Genomic DNA, 19,871 nt, shown 5'->3' on the forward strand with positions numbered 1-19,871 from the left:
AGTCTCGTCCACCCCTCCGTATCCTGGAATCTGCTCTTTGCACTGTCACATACTGACACTCCAGAGTCCCCCTGAAGGCAATGGAAGGGAACCAATCCCAAAGCAGCCTTCAACAAGTGAGACTAACTCAATTTTTAGTTTAATGTTCAGATGGTATAGTCAAGAATATATCTGCTTTTATCTTAGCGTAACATTTTATATTGCTTATCACGTAGATAATCTAACTTCTTTTCTCCAAATACTTGCCTAAAGCCAGTTCCCTGGGAAAGCTCTGTGTGTTAATGCAGTGGCTCAGAGCAAGGTCCACGGCCCACACATCCCCCTGAGAACTCGGCATACAGTGCTCCAGAGATCAAGCCCACCCCGGATCCTTTTTAGCTTTAAAACTTATTATCTTGCCCCAGGGACAAAAAGACCAGACAATCAAGTTTTACATAGTAATGGTCTTAATAAGACAGGTTTTAAGTGTCTTAATAAAAGTGTGTTTATAGGTTGATGCTTTGATTATCAACCCATATACTCTGCTCTATGTATTCATAAATGTTGCTGTAACCAGTCACTGACATTTTCACTTTAAGGAAATTATAAGTTCTGTGGAAATTCTAAAGTACCCAAAGCCTATAGGATGTAAATCTCTGCAAAGATATTCTCAAAGTTAATTTACACTTTGTTGTAGCTGTAAATAGACTTTATCACCTAGTGACTGCAAAGATCATCTAATCTGTTGGTTTTTTTCACTATATGTTAGATGCTTCAAATCAATCCTGATTGTTGAAAATGTATACTTAGTGTCAGCATCAATGAGTCTATGTTATCACTGCTATTTAAAATAAATTTATAAATGAAATTATTTCTAACAAATCAGCCAACTGATAAGTTGGATGTAAATGAGGTCACCTTTAATTTGAAAAAACATCTACTTTCAAAACTACATGGAGAAAAGCACTACATGGAAGCAGTTTAGAAGGTAAAAAAAAGAAAAAATCCAAAGAAATACTGTGATATAACACATATGATGCTACATGAGGGTTCTTCTTTCAAGCTTAAACAATTTAGCATCAGAAATAGTGAGAAAATTCATCTCAGGTGACTTCTTATAATATTAGAAATAATCAAATATTCCAACTTGTCAATAAAAGTCAGACCCATTAAGTAGTCTCTATACCTGTGTGAACCACACATTTGAATGACAATCAGTCACAAAATGAATCCCGATTTGTTAAGAGGTTAAGTTATTTTGAAAAAGTTACACTTACTTCCTCTGTCTAATGAATAAAAATTTTCAAAAGGTAAAGAAAAAAAAAACAGATATTGGGTTTTTTCAATATTTCAAATTTGGAAAACCAAATTTAAAAAATCTTTTTATTCATTGACATCATTGGGTTACAAGATGTGAAGCCCTACCTGGTCTCTGTGGCCCTAAATTTTGAATTACTGAACACACTATTTGAATACAGCCGTCAAAAACCAGTGAAAGAGTATTTTGTTATATGCTTAAGAAAAAAGAAGAGCACAGAGAAATTTAAGGGGTAATTATAAATATACACCGATACTACATTTTTGCATAAACCCTCAAGCTTATCAAATAGGTTCTCATAAAATAGCAACTAAATTTGAGGAAAGGAGCAAATGTTATCTTTTATCGTCATAGTTTATAAAGGAAAAGCAGAGAGCTCTCTCTCTCTCTTCTCTCAGCTTATTTGATACAACTCCAAGTACTTCACAGTTGTTATTTAATATTTTCTAAATAATCATATGGCCAGTGAAAGGCACCAATATATACATTTTACAAAGGAGAAAATAGGATACATCTAGTCAACTGTCCATTGTAAGAGCCACACAAGGAAACAAAATCCAAAACCGTATAGAGAAATGTAAGGAGTGATTGTCAACCACGGCTTGAAGTGTTATCTGCACGATTCCCATTAGAACCAGTGTATCTATGGTTGATTCACTTTTACCTCTAAAGAGCTTTCCTTTGTTTTTGCCAACATATGTTTCACATGGGAAAACCCAATAAGCCTTAAAATCACAGTGCAAAGTGTTGTAACTTAAAACATTAACTCATTTACCTATTATCCTTGGTCTCCATTATCACTTGGCCTGGAATATCTGTCTGGGAAAACCATGAAAATATTTTTCTTTCTTCCAAGTCTTTCCTTTGTGTTTCCTGTAAGCGTGTACTCCAGTTCAGCTCCGCCTGGCCAGTGAAAAGGCCGTTTTCCCCTCAGCATCCACTCATCATCTGATGTCCGAAAGCGTTGCTATGTTTTGTGTTTGTGTTCCTTAAAGTATGACTCTCCAGTCTCAAAGTGTTGCCTCCTTGGGTTACGCCTTCTGATCCAACAACCCACAGATGTTCTTAAGGTAAAATGGTATTGATTAGCTAATGGGTTTTGGCTTTTCCCCAAAGCAAAGATAAGCTATTTTCATCTGAGAATCTTCCGTATTTCTTTTTGAAGGAGTTGGGAAAGATATGTAGACGTTCTCAGGCTCCGTGTTCCTCACCCTTATCTCAGCAGACGTGCAGTACTCCTTGGCGAGCACCTTTCTTCTTGCTCCTGTGATACCTGCATCTTGGCATCACTTTTGGGCTCCTGAAAGAAAAATCAAGGAAGGGTAAAGGAAGGGGTAGGGGAAAGTACTCAAAGTAAAGGCACTGACAGTGCAGTTCCTCGTGGAAGACTGCCATGCTTCTGAGCTCCAGGGACTTTCTAATTATAGACTGCTGGTTGCACCACAGCCCTGGCCAAGTAGCATGGCACTTAGCCTTCCCCTCACCACCGGCAGACACACATCGTAACCACACAAGGCCGCCTCTATAAATAAAGGCATGTCCACTTAATTTAGTTCCATGTTCTCACTACCTGCGCATCTCTCCTCATCCCTCTAGTTCCCCGGCTTCTTCCAAGTAGAAGATGTGCTTCCCACAATGTGCCTTTTTTCAGGAACAATACCCCTAGATCCAAGCGTATGACTTTACCCATTATAGCTCATGTTTGAAAATGAAACATCTACTTTTTAAGAAGAAGAAATTTTACTAGTCATATGCTTAATAACCATTGTTGCCTGCAACAGTCTAACATTTTAAGAAATAAACCAGAAGAAAAAAATGACAAACTGAAACCATGGTAAGCCAGAGGGATGAATGAAACTGAATTTTCTACCCACTCCTACAAGTATCATGGTTACAAATTCTTTATAATTTTCAAGGCGCCCTCTTAGACATTATCGCGGTTCTTTGATAGAGACAGAAGTGCGTTAAAGCAGGAAGGTGAGTCGCTATGCTTCCGCGTCCTCGACTAGAAAGGGAGGGACTGAAAACGGGAAAACCAGTTCCTGACTTCTTACTCTGTTTTTGCTACCCAGCAATGTTTCCTTTTGGACAAAAGTAATGTAGAGATAATAATCTAAGCTATATTTAGAACACTGTAGATTCTTGGATTCATTAAAACCCAGGGAAGAAACTCAAAACTCACTGCAAATTCTTCCCCAAACACTTCCCTAGTGACTTGCTATAATAAAAATATTCCTAGGCACCATGAGTGAGATTAATGGAAACAAACCAACCCAAAATCTTATTATTCTTTTATAGGAAATCATATATCAAAAAATTTGACTGCCTCCTGTCAAGAATTAGAATAATTCTAGATTTTAAATTAAAATTTAAGAATTAAAATTAAACTAAGGAATTGTAGTAGCAAGAGAATGGAAGCCTTTGGCATGATAGTGGATTTTAAAAATTGGACTCTTCAATTTGAAATGCTCAGATTCAGAGACATTATGTATAATAAAGTGGAAGAACAGGATTGATTTCTTTATCTGTAGAATGAGAGAATTAGAATGTGTTCTAAGTTACCAACTCCTCTAAAATTCTATGATTCTAGACAAGTATATGTACTTTTAACTCATCAACAATTGTGAGACTAGGAATTAATCCAAATATGCTTTTTTTTAATTAATTTTTATTGGAGTATAGTTGCTTTACAATGTTGTATTAGTTTCTACTGTACAGCAAAGTGAATCAGCTATATGTATACATATATACCCTCTTTTTTGGATTTCCTTCCCATTTAGGTCACCACAGAGCACTGAGTAGAGTTCCCTGTGCTATACAGTAGGTTCTCATTAGTCATCTATTTTATACATAGTATCAATAGTGTATATATGTCAATCCCCATCTCCCAAGTCATCCCCTCCTTCCCCCCTTGGTGTCCATACATTTGTTCTCTATGTCTGTGTCTCTATTTCTGTTTTGCAAATAAGATCATCTGTACCATTTTTCTAGATTCCACATATATGTGTTAACATTCGATATTTGTTTTCCTCTCTCTGACTTACTTCACTCTGTATGACAGTCTCTAGGTCCATCCACATCTCTACAAATGACCCAGTTTCTTTCCTTTTCATGGCTGAGTACCAAATATGTCTTTTAAATACAAAAAAAAAAAAGTTTTGTCAGTGAAAATATCCTTTTAAGGAAAACCATAAAATATGCGTGTATTATTGAACAGATGCAGGCATGAACATACATGAATGTTTACGGCAAAACATGAGCCTCCGAGGGAAATCTGGAATTGGCTATCCTTGGAGCAAGAAGACTTTCAAGGCTTTGCCTGCAGCCTGCGTGGGTTATCTGCGCAGGAAGTTCTGCCACCCTAGGAACATCAGCAGGAAATAGGAGTATCGATCTTAGTGGAACACTGCACGTCCATGCCCACCAGCCCCACTGCATGAGTTTCCATCTCTAATTCCAGCTTCTGGATACCTTTTAAAATATGTATTCTGTCATCTGGGATATTAATTAACTTTATATCACCTGGCACGCTTGACAAACTTGCTAAACAGCAAAGAGCCCTGTGGCATATTATTATAACTTTCCTCTGGATGGACAATGATACATTCATTACAAAAAAACAATCTTTGGATTGTTTTTCCTAAATAACTCTGCGCCCTAATGAACGTACATCAAACACATTTATTGCCATCATTTCTAGCACGATACAGTGACTTTGCCCAGCGTATTACTAAAGCCAAGATACAGTCTTTCTCCTTGACCACTACTGAGCTGCCAGTCTAATAATCTTGTCAAAGGGAGAAATGCATTATATAGATGTGCACTTCATGAACCCGTGCTGGGTCCCAAGGATCACCGTGTCCTAACAGCTCATGACCTCTCGCTAGTAATCCAATCTTCAATTTTAATATCACTTCTATTAGGAATATCTTCCTTTTTTAGACACTGGATTGGTTGTGCGTGTGCATCTCCCCAGAACCTGTCTTATTCTCTAATTGTGCAGAACTCACCGTCTGCGGTTGAATAACTATATGCCAATGACCACGCATGTGGATGAGAGAAGGCAGTGTGTTGACTGGAACATCAGTTTCCCAAACAATAGTCCAAAATTATAGTCATTTCATAATGTTTCTCATATTTGAGATGCAACATACCACTTTGAGGATCTTTGGCCTATTGTGTACCACCTGTTTGATTATTTACTTAATTTTTTTTTCTTTAAATGACTCTCTACTTAAATAAATGTATTATAAAAGGAAACCCAGTACCACATTCCACAAATAGAAGGCAACTCTAAAAATAAACAAAAGGAATACAAAAGGAATCTTATTAAATTCTGGTTGAAAACACAAGTGTCCATGAAAAACACTGAGTCTTTGACTTGCTCTTTCCTCATTATAAATGGGGATTAGTAAATTTATGGGGCATTCATTGCCTTCAATGATTTTATTCAGAAAGAAGAAAGGCTAAAGATTAAGTATCCATTTCAAGAACTTCGAAAAAAAGGTAATGGGGATAAACTCAAAGAAAATAAGGTTGAGAGCAGATAAGAGTAGAATTAATGAAATAGAAAACAAAGATACAATGGAAAAGTTAGTTCTTTAAAAAGACTAATAGGGCTTCCCTGGTGGCGCAGTGGTTGAGAGTCTGCCTGCCAATGCAGGGGACGCGGGCTCGAGCCCTGGTCTGGGAAGATCCCACATGACGCGGAGCAAGTGGGCCCGTGAGCCACAACTGCTGAGGCTGCGCGTCTGGAGCCTGTGCTCCGCAACAAGAGAGGCCGCGATGGTGAGAGACCCGCGCACCGCGATGAAGAGTGGCCCCCGCTTGCCACAACTAGAGAAAGTCCTTGCACAGAAACGAAGACCCAACACAACTAAAATAAATAAATAAATAAATAATTAAAAAAAAAAAAAGACTAATAATATTGGCCAACTTGTGGCAAGACTGATCAAGATAAAAGCAAAGAAGAAAAAAAAATGTTGGAATGCATCAGAAATTAAAAAGATAAGAGAATATTATTTTTTTAAAAAAAACTTTGTTTTTGGCCGCCCTGCGTGGCTTGTGGGATCTTACTTCCCCGACCAGGGATTGAACCCCGGCCCTGGCAGTGAAAGCGCCAAGTCCTAACCAAAGGACCACCAGGGAATTCCCTAAGTAAAAAACTTTAAGGTAATGCATTTTCAAATTTTGAAAATGGACAAATCCTTGGAAAAATATAAAGTACCAAACTAATTCAAGAAACAAGTCAATACTATATTAAATAGTTTCAATCACTGATATTTAAAATCTCCCCTTGGGGAAAACATTAGGTTAGATGGCTTTACTGGTAAGACGTACCAAATATTCAATAAACAAACAACTCTAAAAGCTACAGATTCTACCATAGAACATAAAAACAGACAATATGCCCAAATAACGTCATGAGACTGATAATATTCCCAAATCCAATTATCTAAACCAGACTGGGACAGTCTGAAAAAGGAAAATTACTGGCCAATCTTACTCACGAACATAGATGCAAAAATTCCAAATACGTATTAGGAAGTTGAATGGAGCATGTGTAGTATAATAAAGATAATACTTTATGACCAAATTTATTGGACTTAGAGGATAAAATTCAATATCCATTAATGAACCCCCCTCTCAAAAATAGGAAAGAAAACAAAAAACTTTTAGTAAATAGGAAGTAGATGGGAACTTCCTTAATGGGCAAACCTCACACTGGGCTATCTCCATTTCTAGTAAACATTTCACTGCAGGCACTGCCAGGAAAAGACAGGAAAAAAAAAAAAAAAATGAGAGGGGCAGGAGGAGTGGGGAGGAAGAGGGGACAAAACCATCACCATTCACAGATGGGACAGTTGAAAAGAATTTCAGACAAATTAACAGAATTAATGATAGAGTTTATCAAGATTAGTTCTGATAAAGTTGATTAGTTCTGATAAAGTAATTGAACTGATAGAATTCAATTGCGCTTCTACACACCAGCAAAAGTTTTTTTAAAAAAGGAAGTTTTTAAGACAACCATTTATAATAGCAAGAAAAAATAAGTTACCTTGGAATAATTATAACAAAAGAACTTGTATAAAAATTTTAGATAGAAAATCTATAAACTTGAACAAAAGACACCCTTTTAAAAATGGAGAGATATATATGATGGGCAGGAAGGCCCAATATCACTGAAATGTCCGCTCTCCTCAGATTGATCTTTTAATTCAAAGGAATTCCAGTCAAAATCACAACAACCTTTTTTTTTTTTTTTTTAGATTCCATATCTATGTGTTAGCATACGGTATTTGTTTTTCTCTTTCTGACTTACTTCACTCTGTATGACAGACTCTAGGTCCATCCACGCAGACGTAGAGAATGGACTTGAGGACACGGGGAGGGGGAAGGGTAAGCTGGGACGAAGTGAGAGAGTGGCATGGACTTATATACACTACCAAATGTAAAACAGATAGCTAGTGGGAAGCAGCCACATAGCACAGGGAGATCAGCTCGGTGCTTTGTGACCACCTAGAGGGGTGGGATAGGGAGGGTGGGAGGGAGACGCAAGAGGGAGGGGATATGGGGATGTATGTATATGTATAGCTGATTCACTTTGTTGTACAGCAGCAACTAACACAACAATGTAAAGCAATTACACTCCAGTAAAGATGTTTAAAAAAAAAAAATCCCAACAACCTTTTAAAATGAAACTTGAAATTCTAAAAGTTTTATGGAAGAACAAGGGGATAAGAATAAAGAAAGACACTCCTTCAGAAGCATGAGGGGAAAGACTTGCTTTACTAAATAGCAAACTGTAATATAAAACTATAATAACTAAGTTGGTATGGCATTCACACAGAAACAATCAAAGAGCAGAAAGCTTAGAAACAGATCCATGCATTAATAGAAACTTGATACATGACAGAGGTGTTTGTCAGTTCAGTGGGGAAAGCTGGACCATTCAAAAAATGTTACCCGGACAAGTGCTTATCCACCTGGAAACATAAATGTATCTGTACCTCGCACTGCATACAAGTATTAATTCCAGATGATTAAGGGCATAAGTGAGAAAATGAAACATTAAAGTTTCTGGAAAGAAATATAACCCAATATCTTTATGACCTCAGGGTAGAGAAGAACTCCTTAAACAACAAATAGAGAGCACTAACCGTAGAAGAAAAGATGGCTACATTCAAACCACATTAAAATTTAGAACTTCTGTTCACCTAAAGCAAGCTACATAAATCAGGAGAACATATTTGTCACACAGACAATCAAAAAAAAAAAAAACTTGAAAGTAAAAAAAGATACAACCTCAAAGAAAAGTGGGCCAAAGACTCCAATTTATATATACTCTTTCCTATGCATAGCATTTCCATTTTAAAATGATAAAATTTAAATTTGTACTATATTGTGTCTTCTACATAGGATAATGTTGAAAGTGTTTATAACATGATGAAGAGTATATAATGACAGCTCTGTTTGAAGTAGTATCTTTAATATCTTTCATTTATTATCATAATAGCTGTTCATTAAGAATGAGGTAAAGATGGAATAACAGAGTCTACGTAATAAGATTTTAAAAGAAGAGGAAAGGAAGGGAGGGGAGGCAAGGAGAGAAAAGGGATTTGCAGACAGGGTCGCCCCTCACAGCATGGCTTCATTTTTTGGTGCCTACTTGAGTAGCACCCACTCCTACCCTAAATACCTCTCTGTTATCAGGGCATGCGTCCAGCCCCTTGTGAAACCTCCCTGAGAACTTATTCCCCAAGCATTCAAAGTATTCTTTGGGGTTCCCAAGATTCACTTGGTGCCAATAAATCCTTCTTCATTAGTATGAAATTCTACATGTGGTATTTAAATAATAGCACTGTAGGGGAGCAAAATTTGCCATTTATCATACTAAGTGAAGTAAGTCAGAAAGAGAAAGACAAATACCACATGATATCACTTATATGTGGAATCTAAAATATGACACAAATGAACTTATTTATGTAACAGACTTACAGACATAGAGAACAGACTTGTGGTTGCCAAGGGGGAGGGGTGGTGCCAGAGGGATGGATCTGGAGTTTGAGATTAGCAGATGCAAACTAGTATATATAGGATGGATAAACAACAAGGTCCTACTGTAGAGCACAGGGAACTATATTTAATATCCTCTGATAAACCATAAGGGAAAAGAATATATATGTATATGTATAACTGAATCACTTTGCTGTGTTGCAGAAATTAACCCAACATTGTAAATCGACTATACTTCAATAAAATAAATTTTTTAAAAACTGAGGCTGATTATGTTTAAGGCCCCAAAGACTCAGGGAGAACCTCTGACCTTCCCACGAACTGCCTAAAAGAACACACTATTGTGTGTACACTATTGAGTAGTACACTAGTACTAAAAGAGTACACTATTGAATACTTGTACTAACACAATAAAGACACTCAAATATTATTTCCTTCTCTGCCCTTTGGTCCCCAAAGGGGAAGGAAGATGCTCCCATCATATCACTTTGGAGTAGAGTAATTCAATCGAGGCCACGACCCGGGAGTCACGTAACCTCTCCGTGCCCAGCCTTCCTCACTGTGACACAGGACTGCTTGCCCCATCTACACACAGAGTCATCATAAACACCAGCCTGAACGGTGTCTAAAAGTACTTAATGGACGGCAGGCCGGTCCTGCAAATACGGGATGCCAGTCTTTTTGCTCGTGGCCTATCCTCTCACCCACAAAGGGCCAGGAAATGTTCATGCTCTTCTCGCCCAGTGATCCCTGCCCTTCTCTCACGCATCAGGGGCTAAACAGTCAGTGCCCTATGATGGCTATGAGGGAACAGGCCTGACCGTCCACCCTGGCCAGCTGTGAAATCCCCGCGTCCGGCTTTGACTCCTGAAGCCACTGCCCACGGCTAATACAAGCACAGTGTGTCCCTCCAGTGATTTCTTCACCTTCCCAGCAAAAACACCCTGTTGTGGCAACCTGGCCTTTCCTCAGAGCAGTCGGATTTGACACCATATATGATCTCATTTAAGGAGCAGGAAAGAAACACGCTTGTTCCACTTACTCACTGGGGTGAATATTTCTTTGAGTTGCTCTACTTGAAATGGAAACTGGCCGGATACCCAGGGCTTAACTCATGGCCATTGTGCCCGAGGGCCCTGTTTTAAGGAAGCAGGGACGTCCAAGGTGCCCCTCCCCCTTCACAGTTCACATCGACCCCTGAGCTCTACCTGTCACGAAAGCTTCACTTTCCGTAGAAGCAGTCTTTTCACCTATTTATAGTAAAGACTAGAGCCAGAGTTGTCTTCAGCGATCTCCTGCCAACAGGATACACATTCCTCTAAAGCTGGGAATTAAAAATCAACATTACTCTTCATCATGTTTGATGAGACGCATTCACAGGCAGCTAAATCCTCTGTGACGTGCTGAAAATTCACCCTTGAAAGTCCCTAACGTTACAGAAACGAGGAACCTATACAGACAGACTCCGGGCCCACAGAAAGCCTCCACCGGAATTACCCTCAGAATAACGGTCTTGCTCTCCTTGCTGTCAGCACAAAACATGAGTCAGCACAGACTTGAACACGGCATCTTGCAAAACAGAGAAGTCAGATTAATTCACCCTGTAAATCAATAGACCAAAATGTAAGGCAAAGCAAGAACTGCAGCTGTCATTAATAACAGAACTGTATGGGCACAATCTACTGTAGAAAAGGTCATGGTAACTATAGCCTTATTTGACCTCAAGTAAACATCCCTGAAATGGAAGATTTACAGAAATGCACTTTACAGAGCCCAGAAGTGAAGTTAAAGGTAAGGGATACTTATCAGTGGGGGGGGTGTGTGTGTATGTGTGTGTGTGTGTGTGTAATTGAAGATTTCCAGTAGAATGTACAGCAGAAAAAATACTGTATCTCAAATTTAATAAGAAAAATGTATAAATTATTCCCTTACTGTCCCAAATCCCTTCTATGTTGTACAAATCTTCCTCGTCCACTTTGCAAAAAGTTCCTCAAGAATGTCTTACTCAACTTTGCCCCCCTACTCGGTCAGATGCAGGGCTATGGATACATAAGGTATTCAATAAAGAATGAATAGTTTAGTCACTTTGTTCCATTTCCAGGTAATAAAAGACATATATACTGTCATAGCATATCTTGAATCGAGTTGATCTAGCCTCAGCTTTGGGTCTGTCAACGGGCAGAGCTAATTGTTGGAGGCATGGGTTTGGAAGGGTTACCACTGGAATAAACTCCTTGGAGTCTTAGGTTTACCTTTAAAAGCTCAGTTATCTTCGAAGATAAATTTTACATAAAAATAATATGCCATATGGGTGAACTGTATAGTATGTGAATGATAACTCAATAAAGCTTTTAAAAATAATATATTAAAAATAGATTATATGATTGACATACATCTCTTTTGATATTATCTGACTACTATTATTATTATCTAGCTTTTTGAAGGGAAAAATAACATTCACTCATTCACTTGAAAACCAATGTTTCTCTGGAGCCTGCCAGGGACTTTGCTCACCAGCCATCTGATCCCAGAGGTGGGGAGGGGAGAGGGTCACTGAGCTATTCTCAGGCCCAGTTAAGGAGAAACTGAGGCTCCAAGAGATGAAGCATCAGAGCTAGTCTGATGTAGAGCCCGTTTTCAAAACTGCGTTTACCTGACTCCTAATAAATGTATTTAAAGTCTCGGGTATTTTTTTTCAGTCATTAGTCGGGCCTCTGGGGAAAATGAAGGCGAGTGGTACATAATACGTTCTTCAGGATCAGAATTTTCTTAGGATAATCATTGAACTTAAACATTTAATAAACAAAAGTATCAATAAATAAACCCAGAGAAATGTTTGGCATGTCATGGAAAATTGATAAAGATTAGATATAACTTATATTTTAAGTTTAAAAACCTAACAAATTAATATCTTTAGGCTCAAAGTAACTATTATTTAATTTATCAATTAAGATTCTGTTTATATAAGGTTGCCAGACTTAGCAAATAAAAATATGCCCAGTTAAGTTTGAATTTCAAACGAATAACAAATAATTTTTTAGGTTATGTTTATCTTATGCAATAGTTTCTGTAATTTATCTGGTAACCCTATTAGGACTTTTTTTAATGGTTAAATGTATCATTGCATTAAAAACAAGGAGAGGGGTGGGATGAATTGGGAGATTGGGATTGATTTATATACACTACTATGTATAAAATAGATAATTAATGAGGACCTACTGCATAGCACAGGGAACTCTACTCAGTGCTCTGTGGTGACCTAAATGGGAAGGAAAACTAAAAAAGAGGGGATACATGTATATGATTCACTTTGCTGTACAGCAGAAACTAACACATACATACATCCCCACATCTCCTAAATGTTTTTATTAAAAAAAAAAAAAAAAAACAAGGAGAAAGACTAAACCTCTATTAATATGATGAAATAGTGCACAAATTCCAGATGCCCCAAAAATTCAAATACAAACTCCTCTCTAGCACTTAGTACTTTAATGAAATAAGATCTATGAAGTTTAAATGATCACCCATAAAAATATTCAGGCAGCTTTGACTTATTTTAGAATGCTGTCGTTTCAGAACACGTGAAAAGGATATGTGAACTGCAGAGCCCGTATTTTCTTTACTGGAGGACAGACTCGTGGTCTCATCCAGAGCAGAATATTGAAAACGAATGCTTGTCTGGATGGCATGTTGCTGTAAGTGGACCACAGATTTCCCCTTACAAAACCGAGAAGCCCCATGGCATCCTGGGCTTCACATCGCCACGACCTCTTAGTGCCCTGAGAGGGCACACCGGGTGCAGGGGTCACCGCTCAGGGTTGGCAATCTGAGCGCTCACTGATGTCCAGCAAGAAAGCGAATTTAGATACCGCCCAGTCAACCCCCTCTTTCTACAAATAAGAAATGGTCAGGGCTCCACTCTTTTAATTTTACATTCTATAATCTGCAAAATGGGCTGCCTGTTTCACAAGGCTGTTGTGAAAGTGAAGAGAGACAACATACGTGAAAGCGTGCTATTTGATCAATAATTGTGATAAACTGGAGTATACCAGGCCTTGAAGGAAATTTAAAGACTGCCTACACCATACCTCTTATCTCAGAGCTGAGGTTAACAGACTTTCCCATTAGCACAAAGAGAAGCCACAGCCAAGGCAGAGCTACGCCTCTGATTCCCAGGCCAGTGTTTCTTCCAACTTCTTATGTCTCCTGGCACAATGGCGCCATCCTCGACTTAAATCTGACACTATGTGCTAAGAGCAGAGTTTAAGGAAAGCAAAGGTGGCCAGGAGAAAGGCATGCAAAATAGAAACTAAAACAGTAACGGGATTGGCAATATGAAAAGCAAGTTGCCACCCAGGTTGTCCAAGATCAGAACTGCCGCGGGAATTGTTCCAATTTCAAATCGGCGCCCTTTTGCACCGCTCACTTGGACTCATGGCCGGACAGTCAATATCATCCTCAATTCTGCCATCATACAGGATTTGATGGGAGCCAGAAAAAGGAAATTGGCCTTTCCTCTTCCAGTAGAACATGCCTGCGGCAACATGGAAATATCAGCATCACTTTTATAAGAGATCCTTAGCAAGTGCTGAATATATTTTTTGTACTTAGAGCTGATTAAGAAGCACTTGGTCAAAAGATCATTTCAAAATTCATACCTTTAGGGGTTTCCCTGGTGGCGCAGTGGTTGAGAGTCTGCCTGCCAATGCAGGGGACACGGGTTCGAGCCCTGGTCTGGGAGGATCCCACATGCCGTGGAGCAACTGGGCCCGTGAGCCACAACTACTGAGCCTGCGCCTCTGGAGCCTGTGTTCCGCAACAGGAGAGGCCGCAACAGTGAGAGGCCCACGCACCGCGATGAAGAGTGGCCCCCGCTCGCCGCAACTAGAGATAAGCCCTCGCACAGAAACGAAGACCCAACACAGCCATAAATAAATAAATAAATAAATTTAAAATTAAAAAAAAAAATTCATACCTTTAGTGAAATGGTATGAGAAACCTCTTTTTTTTATTTTTTAAAATAAAAATTTATTAAAGAATTAACAACAAAACATAATAATAAGCATAAATAGTAAAACAACAAACATAGAATTACCGAGAACCCAATCCCTGTATAACACTATGTACATTCTTACTGTTAAACATGGTCTTATCCAGTGTGAACAGCAATTTATGCTTTACTTATTTTTGCTTGTCAAAAAATGAAGGATTTTCTTCTTTGCTTAATGAATAAATCTTTTGTTACTTTACCTAGGCTCTCCACTTGGGAAGGAAAATCTTGAACGTATGCTAATCGTAACTGAAATTGTATTATAATTGAAAGTCAGTTATGTTGTCATCAGCTTGCATTGTTCTGTTGGAAATAATTGTGAAAACCTGAACTCCATCTTAGGATGATTATTTAGTCAACAAGGACTCTTCATTGCCATTTTTATCAAGGGGGTTTATTAACGTCTAGTCTTAAAAAAAGATAATTTAAAATTTTGACAACACTTTTTTTGGCTCCTACGTACCTATTCATTAAGGAATCATTCACCTAATGACATAAGCAAAATGCCTTTTCTTTCTCCTATCGAAATGCTTTCTATTTCTTCCATCTACCTGGCTCTGGGATGTCAGCAGTCACAGTGAATCAGTAGAAGGAAAGAAGACCAGGGCCCTTAAAAGAGGAAAAATAATCCACGTTTCATTGTGCCCAAAGACAATTCAAATCACTAGATTTACAAGAATGTTTGAGAAACCTCTTTAGCCTGCTTCCCCACAGATGGGTAGACTGAATGAGAAAATGACAAAACACCCGCGAAGTAGCTACCTTTGTGCCAAGTACTGTGCTCGGTGCCTTCAGATGCACTGGATCATTTCAACCCTAGAAAACTGTGTGAACAACTGCCATCATCTCTGACACAGGAAGGAACTGAGGCTCGCAGAAGTTGAGTGGATTTTCAGGGGCTGCAGGGCTGAGATCTGAACCCAAGGCTTCTGAGAGCAAATCCAGTGTCAAGCAGCAATACACGAGATGCTGCTGATGTAAGCCAAAAGTCTTAAAATAAGGCTGTCAATCAGGTTTTCCTTCCTATTATGTGAAGAATAGAAAACACCATATTAATCATGGAAAAGATCTTACAAACCAAGCCAGGAACAAGGAAAATATGGGAATATGGTTTGTTTGAAAGGGAGACCGAAGGAGTCTTGACCTCCACCGAAAAGGAGGCAATTGGTCAGCTGAAAAGCCAGGAAGGTAAAGAAAGGATGAAGGGATGGCCACAGAGGAAGGAGGAAAAGGAACTGGGTATCATTTGTCCATGATGTGAAGAAGACTGCAGCAAGATTAGGGAAAGACAGCTGGTTAGTCATCAGTAAAACCAATGGGTTATGGTAACCATGCATTAACCTAATATGTGTCTGGTTATCAAGGAATAACTTCCGAAAACAATGTGAGAGATTTGCTTTTCAAGTGACAAATAAAATGGCATTAAGTGTCAATCGCTTATCTGCAGTGGAGGAAAGGTAAGAGCTCCCCTCGGTATAACTTCAGGGCAGCTCCCCTCAGCTCCGGGAGCATATGGGCTTGGCCTGCATTCTGCCTTTTACTCAAATGAACAGGCTTTCCTCACACAGAGAGAACAAAACTTACACAAAAATTAAAGCCCAAGCTATCGACATGCTAGAAGCAAACCCAACACTCTTCACCGAGGCATCAACCTTGTTTTAAGAAAAAGAGTGAGAGATTTTCGTTGCTACTGTTAAAGCTGGGATACTCTAAGAATTTAATGATCACTTATTAAAATAAAATTTAATAACTAAGTAAAATGTTTTCAACTAAAAGCAGGATTTTCAGATATTACTACTTAAGATAACTGCAATAAGTGACATCATTTACGAGCATGCTGTTTCAAGGAGGACCATTACTATAAATTAGACCAGAAGGCACTTGGGGAACCCCGCTTTATTATTCAATAGCACTCTGCGCTCCACACTCTGCATTACAGCAATAGACCCTTTGTGAGCAAACCCACAGCCCGGGGTGGGAATTAAAATGACAAAGCCGGGAGCTCTGAGCATCTCGGCCGCGGGCATCTCTCTAGCAAGGCTGCAGCCCGCGCCTCCCCCGCAAACCGCAGGCTGCGGCCCAAAGTGGGAATCGCCAAAAGAACCCCTAACTTACAGCAGCACGGAGCTTTAAAGAAGCGTCTCTGTCCTCTCACAAGGCCGTTTCCCAAGGCGACCGCAGGGCCCGGCTCTCAGAGGACCTGGTGACCCATCCCCCGCGGAGCCCGCATTCCCGGGGGCCCCGGCCCGCTCCCGTGACATCCGGCCGGCCCCTCGCATACTCACCGGTGGCTGCCAGCATCGCGTCCCCGGCCTTTGTGGTCCTTGTGTCCCATCAGCAGGTTCCAGCGTGACTGCCACCGCAGCCGCACTGGTCCAGGCCACCGGACGCCGTGCCGCAGTCAGCAGCTACCCGCCCACACCCCGCGCGCCTTTTTTTTTTCTTTTTAAAGAGACAGGACCATCACCAAACCTTCGGTTTCAATAATGCTGCAAAATGCGGCTTGGTCGCTCCAACGGGTGGTACAGAGGACAGTAAGTGCATGATCTCTCCTGTTCAAACTACAGAGTTGCACTTAGGAGGAAGGCATGGCTACCAGCAGATCATCTCTCTTGGACACTGGTAGACCTAAGGCTGTGTGACCTTAGGCACGTCGGTTGTGGGTTGCATTTTCCCCATGGAAAGCAAAGACTGTGACCGGCCATATCCAGCCTGGAAATCCTATCATCCACTAGAATTAAGGAGCAGCCACACACCTGCTGCTAGAACACGATAACACGTTATGCTTGCCTTGCAGGTTCTAGCTCACAAGGAATTTTTTGTATTTTATTTGGATCTGGGTAGGAGTTTCCAAAGGTTAAAAAGAGCATTCACTCAAAAGGCTTTGTCAACTGTGAAATGCTATACAGCTGTCAAACGCTCTAAGTTTTCATTGTTACTGTCTATTTAATAATAAAACGATAGGAATGCTAGATCAGATAGTATCTACCTCCTTGCTTCCTACAGGAGGAGGATGTGAAATACCAGGAGAGTCTGTTTTCATAGGCAGCCCTACCTCCCCTCCCCCTTCTTGCACCGTCTTCCTCATCCAGGTTCCCGGGGAACGAGCCTGCTTCACCAGTGTGGACCTGGACGGCAGGCTTATCTGGGGACAGCTGGAGCTTTGAAGCTCCGGCTCGCTTTACCTCTGAGGAGAATTCCTAACTCAGCTCAGCAAACTCCAGACCTCTCCCCTGGGGAGACCAAGCAGGCCCCCAGTGTCAGAATCACTCCAGATTCAAAGCCACCTGCCTCTGCAGAATGGCCCTGCACAGGCTGCACTCAGGACACTAAACTGCCTGGTGTTTCCCTGGCATCTTAGCCTCACAGAGTCAGATGTATAAATATAATGCCCTAGGAGATGGTAAAGAAGTGTTTTGTTCTAGCAAAATCACTGTGTAACGACAGGTTTCCATCAGGGAGAAATCGCGCTGGGGAGCCCTTTTCCCTGATTCTCACTTGGTGCCGTGCGGGCCCTTCGTGGCAGACGGAGGCCAGCCTGTTCCCTCAGTTCCAACAGCACCCTTTCGATGGTCCCCAGGTGAATGAAGCCCATGTCGACCGAGATGCGGGCTCCACAGGCCCTGGGAAAACCTTCAGTTTCTTGTTCACCTAGCACAGTTATCTGCTCGTAACTCTGAGCTATAAGTTCTAAGTTTATTACTCCCCACTCCCCAACCTGCCGAGGAAAGTGGGTCCCTAAGATTATCCCGGGTAGGGGGTGTGGGGATGCAAGTAGCAGAAGCCCAGAGAAGAGCCTGGTCGTGCTGACCTGGCTAGAAAGTCCTCCAGGTGCCAGGAATCCAAGGAGAGGGAAAGCTGCGGGGTTGAGAGGACCCAAGAGAGAGCTGGAGGGGGGGTGGGGGAGGGGAGGGGAGATGAAATGTTTCTATGATGAGTGAGATTTGGGGGAGAGACTTAGTGAATTTCCAGGAAGTCGTGCTGCAGCTTGTGCGGTGTCATTCTGTCCTGTGTCCCCTCATCAGGAGCAAACTTTAGTAAGATTGTTCCCATTTCTCCCTGACACTCTGCAGCCGGGTTTGGGATCCCTCCGAACCTGCCACAGTGCTGAGTCACGTCAGCCCGGGAGCAAGAAGACATTTGCGGAGGGATGCGGAGTCTGCCTCCGGGGTGGAGACCCCCTGGGTGAGGACTGCCGTGTAGCGTGGCCTCTTCCTCGGGGCCCCTGCCCCTAAGCGAGTGCCTCCGTGCCCTCTGACTTCTTTCCCTCCTTCTGGGTCAGTGATGCCATCACCCAGGTGCAGGCTTTCTCCACCCCAGGCCTACGTGCTCCAATTGCTTCTTTGGTATCTCTCAGATACATTCATCAAAATTGGCTCTTCAGGAACTTCCCTGGTGGCTCAGTGGTTAAGAATCCGCCTGCCAATGCAGGAGACACGGGTTCGAGCCCTGGTCCGGGAAGATCCCACATGCTGGGGAGCAACTAAGCCCGTGCGCCACAACTACTGAGCCTGCGCTCTACAGCCTGTGAGCCACAACTACTGAGCCTGCGTGCCACAACTACTGAAGCCCACGCGCCTAGAGCCCATGCTCTGCAACAAGAGAAGCCACCACAATGAGAAGCCCGTGCACTGCAACAAAGAGTAGTCCCCGCTCGCCATATATATATATATATATATATATATATATATATATATATATATATATATAAATATATATATATATTATGTATAATATATTATAATATATATAATATATCATATTATATATAATATATTATATATATTATGATACTATATATATAATATTATATATATTTAAAAAAAGTGGTCTTCAGGGCAGTGTAGACAGGAAGAGGGGTCGTGGGCTTGCCTGCCACCTGTGTCCACACAAATGCAGCCAGTTACACCGAATCCCGTGGTCTTGTGCTGTCACTCATTTGGTGATATTTTTGCAATTAAATGACAAAACCTAGATTTTTTTTTCTTAAGTGGCAGTTATTGCCTTACACTAATTAGAAAGACAATCTGGGTTTCTTTTAGAAAATATGACAAATATAGCCCATAATCCTACCATCTGATGTAACTGCTCTTCATCTTTTGATCTATATCCTATTTATATATTTATGTATATATCAATTTTGTTTCTGGTTTTCCCACTTAAATTATACTGAGAATATTTTCCTCTTTTATTCTTTGAGAGCATACTTTTTAATGCCTGCATAATAACCCTTCTTACAGCTATGCCATAATTTATTCAACCAATTCCCTATTGTTGGACTTTAGGTTGACATACATGGTTTTCAGAAAGGTTAATCCATTTTCCCCACCTACTCACGCTGCAAGGAAGCACCCAGCGAAATACTGGTTATGCGGAAGTCACCCAGTGAAGTTTCAGCGCCTTCACAAGTTTGCACAAGACAGGCCTTTCCACTGTCATGACACTCGCACGTGATTCTCCATGGCTTTACACTCGTTCTGCAGGTTCCTGTACCCCCATGACCCCCGC

The 19,871-nt window shown here is 40.7% G+C and overlaps 1 protein-coding gene across 6 annotated transcripts in view; it reads right to left on the bottom strand.

Annotated features, from left to right (window-relative positions):
• The window catches only part of SACS (sacsin molecular chaperone), a 75,773-nt gene extending 59,035 nt beyond the window's left edge, over positions 1–16,738 (bottom strand). For 3 of the 6 annotated variants that reach the window (XM_059903390.1, XM_059903388.1, XM_059903383.1), the window contains exons 1-2: positions 16,649–16,738; positions 2,073–2,597 (exon numbers count right to left, since the gene is read on the bottom strand). In XM_059903390.1, the coding sequence (XP_059759373.1) occupies positions 2,073–2,092 (20 nt within the window). In that variant the 5' untranslated portion in view covers positions 2,093–2,597; positions 16,649–16,738. Of the gene's footprint in view, positions 1–2,072; positions 2,598–3,171; positions 3,198–10,810; positions 10,915–13,971; positions 14,076–15,125; positions 15,387–16,648 lie in introns of those variants that run through there. The other 3 variants (XM_059903384.1, XM_059903385.1, XM_059903386.1) reach the window with 3 other exon arrangements.
• Positions 16,739–19,871: the final 3,133 nt, after the last annotated feature.

Source organism: Balaenoptera ricei, chromosome 18, assembly GCF_028023285.1.
Source record: "Balaenoptera ricei isolate mBalRic1 chromosome 18, mBalRic1.hap2, whole genome shotgun sequence".
In the NCBI taxonomy this organism is placed as follows: domain Eukaryota; kingdom Metazoa; phylum Chordata; class Mammalia; order Artiodactyla; family Balaenopteridae; genus Balaenoptera; species Balaenoptera ricei.